This window comes from Lutra lutra, chromosome 13 (genome assembly GCF_902655055.1).
Source record: "Lutra lutra chromosome 13, mLutLut1.2, whole genome shotgun sequence".
In the NCBI taxonomy this organism is placed as follows: Eukaryota; Metazoa; Chordata; class Mammalia; order Carnivora; family Mustelidae; genus Lutra; species Lutra lutra.
The window spans coordinates 83,116,406-83,122,900 of record NC_062290.1 but is presented as its reverse complement, the minus strand read 5'-3'; the positions used below and the strand labels follow the sequence as shown (position 1 = coordinate 83,122,900).

General features: G+C 50.8%; 1 protein-coding gene across 1 annotated transcript in view; it reads right to left on the bottom strand.

Annotated features, from left to right (window-relative positions):
* Positions 1-1,675: 1,675 nt before the first annotated feature.
* MORN5 (MORN repeat containing 5) overlaps positions 1,676-6,495 on the bottom strand; it is a 28,208-nt gene continuing 23,388 nt past the window's right edge. The window contains exon 5 of the mRNA XM_047700556.1: positions 1,676-1,863. Coding sequence (XP_047556512.1) covers positions 1,784-1,863 — 80 coding nt within the window. The 3' untranslated portion in view covers positions 1,676-1,783. The remainder of the gene's footprint in view (positions 1,864-6,495) is intronic.

Genomic DNA, 6,495 nt, shown 5'->3' with positions numbered 1-6,495 from the left:
CCGGCCCCCAAGGGTTCTGGGCCGCTGGACACTGCAGTCTCCCTTCCTGGGCAATTGGTACTATTTCCCAGTTAGTCAGCTGTGTGCTGCCAAGGCACGATGGTGAGTTTCTTCTCTCATCTAAGCTTGGTAGGCAGTCGTGCTGGCTGCTGTGTCCCATGTCCCCACTCTTGAACACATGCCTTCTGCTGGGCCCCAAGCTGGCTCTGCAGACTTGGAGAAGGACCCAGCCCACCAGCCCTAGAGGAGCTCTCAGTCTGGCCAATGCTATAACAGATAGATCCCTCCAACATGCTGTGGGGCTGGGGTGTGGAACAGAATAGGTGCAAAAGAGAAGATATTGGGGGGCCTGGAAGGGGAAGTGCAGGGGAGCCTGTTTGGAAGATGCAGGAGAATTTGGTCTGGGGAAGTAAAGGGGAATATGGGATGGGAGGCAGGGAGACAAGGAGACAAGTCTCTAGCTTTGACACATACTGGGTCTCCTATTGGATCTCACTGGGTTCCAGAGCCACCATGCCATCTGGGGAGTGAGAGAGAACATCTTTTCGCTCCTGGGCCACTTTTCTTTTAGCAGCAGAACTGTTGGTTCAGGCCAAAATTCTCAATGAGGTAGGGAGTGGAGTGGCCCTGCCCTGCCTTGCACAGAGTTGCTCAGAAACCTCAGCTCTGAGTGTACATCGTCCTCACCCCTGCAGGGCCCTTGTCTTTATTTTATTAGTTGTTTCATCCACCATCCCTGGCCCCATTTCTGCCCCCGCTTCTTCCAATCCACTTATCAAATGTTTTTTTTTTTTTAAGATTTTTTATTTATTTATTTGACAGAGAGAAATCACAAGTAGGCAGAGAAGCAGGCAGAGAGAGAGAGGAGGAAGCAGGCTCCCTGCTGAGCAGAAAGCCCGATGTGGGGCTCGAACCCAGGACCTGGGATCATGACCTGAGTCGAAGGCAGCGGCTTAACCCACTGAGCCACCCAGGCGCCCCCACTTATCAAATGTTGATTTAGATATATGTGTATCTTTCAGAAATAGTTTGTGTGTGTGCTTCTTAGACAAGAATGTGCCTTCTGTTTTCCAAGCACAGTATGGAGCTCAACTCTGTCATTCTATAGAGGTGACCTGTTGCCCCAGAAGGGAGGATGTAACCCCCAGCATCCCTCCATGGAGCAGCTGAGTGTGCCCAGGCCACCGTCTACTCCTAACTCTGCCTACATGCTAATTCCAGTTCACTAGTTTGAGGGCCAGTTTCCTATCTCTGCAGACCTTGTCAGAGCCTTTGAAGGCCCATCTTTTCCTGGCAGCTCTTGGTGAGCCAGGGATAAAGCATGGAGGTGGGGGTAGCATGGGCTGCTGGATCCAGCAGCCTCTATGGAGGGATGGTTATACAGAGATCCAGGATGTCTGTGGCCCAAGTGTGGCCATAGAACATGTCATTCCTTCCTCTTCTGGTTTTCAGCTGACACATGATCTTGGGGGTGATGTTGAGAGATACGGAAAATAAGAATGCTTCAGGGAGTGGCACTTGGGAATGCACATTGCTAGACCCCATTCCCAGAGATTCTGATTAGCATGTCTAGGGTAGGGTCCAGAAATATCTAATTCACGGGTGATTCTGAAGCCGGTGAAATGAGAATCCCCTAAGAAATCATCTCAAGAAAGTACACTTGGGGCCACTGAGTGCAGAAAGGCTTTATTCCTGAGCTAAAAGTCAGGGTCTGGAACAGAAGGCTGCCCCCAGGGCCAGCCACGGCCAGTAGTACAGAGAAGACCTCCGCCAGCAGCACAGTTCACAGCTTGGGTCGGTGACCCACGATCTCATCCCAGCCCTTGCGACACGTCCTGATGATCCACTCGTGCTCGTCATCATCTGTAGGGGAAGAGGAAGAGCTGGTCATGCCTGGGGTTTGCTGGGCCTTCTCTGTGCAGGGAGACCCACAGTCGGTATCTTGGGACTGCATTCCAGCACAGGGGTGTGGCTTCGGGGGCCAGGCCAGCTCTGTGCTGGGAAGGAACAAATCTTTCACTAAAACCCAAATCCTCCAGTTGCCTATGAATGCCTGGTCTTGGGGAAATTGAACACAAAGGGGTTTACTGATGGTGGATATCACCTGTGGAGGCAGGCACGAGGTCATGTGGCCACTCTGAGCTGGGCAGTCCCGACGGGCACCCAGAGAGCAACTTGCTTGGGCATCCGCCCCATCTGACGCCCACAAAGAGCACCCCCTCAACAGCCAGTACTGGCCCTGCCGGTAATGCCAGGGGCCAGAGCTCAGCTCTTCTTTGTTTCCTTCCTGGGTTTTCCACTATAGACCCCTTTTTTTTTTTTAAGATTTTATTTATTTATTTATTTATTTATTTATTTTATTATTATTATTTTTTATCAATACAGGGTTAGAATGCCTCAACATTTATTCGTTTAAGTGCTGAGGATCTACAGCAGTAGTTTTTTTTTTAATTTTTTAAAAATGTTTATTTATTTATTTTTAAGATTTTTTATTTGTCAGAGAGAGAGGGAGAGAGAGCAAGCACAGGCAGACAGAATGGCAGGCAGAGGCAGAGGGAGAAGCAGGCTCCCCACCAAGCAAGGAGCCCGATGTGGGACTCGATCCCAGGACGCCGGGACCATGACCTGAGCCGAAGGCAGCTGCTTAACCAACTGAGCCACCCAGGCGTCCCTTATTTATTTGACAGACATAGATCACAAGTAGGCAGAGAGGCAGGTAGAGAGGGAGGAAGGGAAGCAGGCTCCCCGCTGAGCAGAGAGCCTGATGCAGGGCTCGATCCCAGGACCCTGAGATGATGACCTGAGCTGAAGGCAGAGGTTCAACCCACTGAGCCACCCAGGCGCCCCTCACTATAGACCCTTCTAAGAATCCAAGGCTCCACAGGGGAACCTGACACCTCTGTTGACTCCGAGCCTTTCAGTGGAGAATAGAGAGGAGGAACTGATGTTCCTATGGGCCCTATGCTCGTTGATTTTGCTTAATTTAACCCTCGTGAGCACCTGCGGGCAGCAATGCTGCCTTTCTGCAGAGGAACAAGCTGCTCAGAGAGGTCAAGCCACCCGCCCACAGACACAGATTAGTGCACGGGAGAACCCAGAATGTGAACCCAGGTTGGTCAGACTGCAAAGCTTGTGCTGTTTTTTAAACCTCAGAGAGAGGGAGTGAAATGCAGTCTTTGGTCCCCCCATACCCCAGTCATCTCTCCAGGGACAGACTTCTTTTTCCCCCATTATCCCCCAAACCCACACACAGCCCCTCCCCGAGCCCTGACAGAGACCTACTTTAACGGTGGGATATATGCCCCTAAACATGCATGCAGCTCTGTAAAATGTGTGCCGTTGTTTTGTGTGCGAACGTGGTTTTAATTTGCCACCATAAATGGCATTGTGCTGTGAGTTTCATTGTGTCTTCTTTCACTCAACACTACATTTTCAAGATCTATTCTTGTTGCTAAATGTACATCTCATTCTTTGCTTCCTATTGCTGCCTAATACTCTGCGGTGGCTTCCTTGTGACGTTTACTATCCACCCTTCCTGGGGAGGACACCCAAGGGTGCCACCTCCCACGCCGGGACAGACGTCGTTGGGCCCTCTCCTTCCCAGACTCGTGGAGAACGTGGAGGAGGAGGAGGGTCTCGGGGTCATGCCTGCACTTCATGACTCCCAACTAAACCGGAGTTCTTTTCCTAGTGCCATAGCTGTCCCTGCCTCATTCCTGCCTCACCTCCATGTCAGGCCCTAGGGAGAGAGAACTAGCTCAAACCCCTGTCCTCACACCATTCTCCTCAGGGCTACAACCCTGGAGCAGCTTTTGTCGCTTCTCCTGACCTGCCTCCCCCTAAGGGATGGGAGCATGGGACTACCTGTCCTCCTCAGGAACACGTGGCAGTAGCCAGAGACCAAGGGCACCCCCTGAGAGCTCAAACATGAAGGGTCATCCCCAATTCTGCCCTCCCAACCAGATTCCCTTGCCCCCTTCCTCTTCTGGGAAAGCACCCAGCCCAGGATCAGAGAGACAGAGGCTTACTGACAGCCTACTGTGTACTCCATGCTTTGCAAACACCGGTCTTGTGGAGTCTTGGCGATAGCCCAGGAGGGTAGTGGAGGTTCCCTCCCTTTCAGAGAGGTGAGGAGCCTTGCCTCACCTCCACAGCCAGTGAAATTCAAACCCATCAGACTCCAAAGCCAGATGGCCCCCACCCTGGGGCTGATTGGGGCTGATGTGACAAGGGAGCCAGGGGACAAGGCTGCCCTGCACAGAGCTAGCCTCCTCTGCCTGCTCCCTGCTATTCCTCTGTATGTGACCTCAGGAAAGAGGCACGCTCTTGCCTTCGAAGACTGCCCGGGGCCGCAGGTGGGCCTCGGTTTCTTCCCAGGGAGGCTGCTGGGGAATCCACGCGTGGCTGTGAAGCCCGGGGGTGGGGACAGCGGCGGCACACAAGGAGTTAAGCGCTGGTGAAGCCCACTTTTGCCACACCGCGAGCAGCCTGGTTGATAATTACAGTTCTGAAGTCTCTGGGCTATTCGAATCTGTGCAGCTGCAAGCTCTTCAGTGCTAACCCCTGAAACCAGACAAACTGGGGGTATTGTGCTAAACCAGCCCTCAGGCCCCTCCCCGATCGTTACAAATTGACAGCAATGGACTTAACAGCCTCTTCACTACCCCTCTCGCTCTCTACCTGGCGGCACAGCCACCAATTTGAATCACAGATGCCTCCCCTCCTGGCAGCTGCTCACCAACCCTCCCTCCACCTCCTCTGCACGGAGGCGCCCGGTCTCCCCTGGCCCCGCCACGCCAGGGTGAGGCCGCCAAAGCACGTTTCATCAATATTTAAAATGGAATTAAACCTGCCGCTTTGATTAATGCCTCCCAGAGCCCGGGAGTTGTGATTACTATTTTGCAAATTGCAATTGTTGGAATATGTTAATATGATTGTCTGAGAACATCTTCACCTTCTTGGATAATTTCCCCCCTTTTCGGCAGGAGGGAAGGGGGAGAGGAAGGGGGGAAAAGGTTGGGGGGGGACCATGCCGCAAACTCTTTAATCAATTGTAAATTATTACCCTGGACACAATTGCTGGTGGTTCCGAAGGGAAGGGGAGGGAGATTTCTGGTTTGGTGCATTTATCTTGAAAAGTTTGGGCCTTGTTGGCCCACAATTCCACTCTGGGACACGATCCTAAGGGAATAATCTATTTGTCTTCAGTATTATTTAGAGTCAAGGAAATTGAAATAATCTATGTTTCTAAAACAAGAGAAGGCTTACGTTGTTGTGTATTCAGTTAACAGCTAATTTCTAAATGGGGACTGTAGGCCCGGTATTGTGCTACAAGTCTGGCTGCAGGGTGGGGTGGGGGAAACTGATTTAGCAGCTCTTGAAAAAGTCGGGTTATGAAGTCTGTATAGTAGCATAGAGATGTTTTTGATATGATGAAAAGGTGGGAAGAGGCAAGAAACAAAATTACATTGACAGCATAATCTGCAAAAGACCAGGCACAGAAGAATAATTTTAAAAATAACACATTGTACGTGAATAATAGTCATTTCTGAGCAGTGGGACAGATGGGAGAGGTTCTTCTGTTTTGGTATTTCCCAAATCTTCTTAATGTGTATTGACAATCGAAAAAATAAGAAACAATTGTCTTTTCTCTCAACCTCCAACTTAATGCCTTGCTAATTTCATGCATTTGGGGAGTTGAAAAAAAAATATTCCTAGGTTCCTACAAACATCGATGGGGGTTCTTGAATTTCTACAAAGTAAAAGAGCCAGCATTAAAATATTGGTAAAAATGGGAGAATAGACAAATTTCCTGAGCAGAATTCCAGATAAATTCTGTGAAGACTGTCCTCAAGGAGATGGGGCATAACTCCCGACCAGTGAGTGGTATTGGAGGTCCTTATTCCGTATCTGTTCAGTGAAGGAAGGAAGGAATGGATGAGCCCCGTGCCCTGTGCTTGGGGGCTGGAGGGGGGCTACAGAGAGGAACTAAGACCCAGCAGAGGGTGTTGTCCAAAGGTTCCACTCAGACACTCTTCAGGTTCAGGTCTGTCTGCCCTTGGGGCAGAAAGATTTCTTTATTCTGGGCTGAAGCTTTAGAAGTGACCTCACTGTCCCATGGAACCCCCTCTCCTGCCCAGCCACCCCCCCCCCCGCAGGAATCTCACCAATTATTAGGAGAACTGGGCTTCTTATAGAGAAGAAAAGGAACTTTCGAGGAGAGAGACCCCAAATCTGACTACGGGACGTCCCTGCTGAGAAGCCTTGCCTGGAAAGGCTCCCCACACCTTCACCTGGACTTCAAGGCCGGTCTTTTGTTCTCTAGACCGGCTCACCTCACCCTGCTGTAGGGGAGTCCCCGCTGTGCCCGTGCACACCAGGGCCTCTGTGCCTCTTAAATATACTGTTTTGGGAGCCCGGGCAGGGCCATTTTGGAGCCTTAGTGTATGTAAAAGTGAAGAAAGGCCTGGACGACACAATTGCAGTGTCATTTAA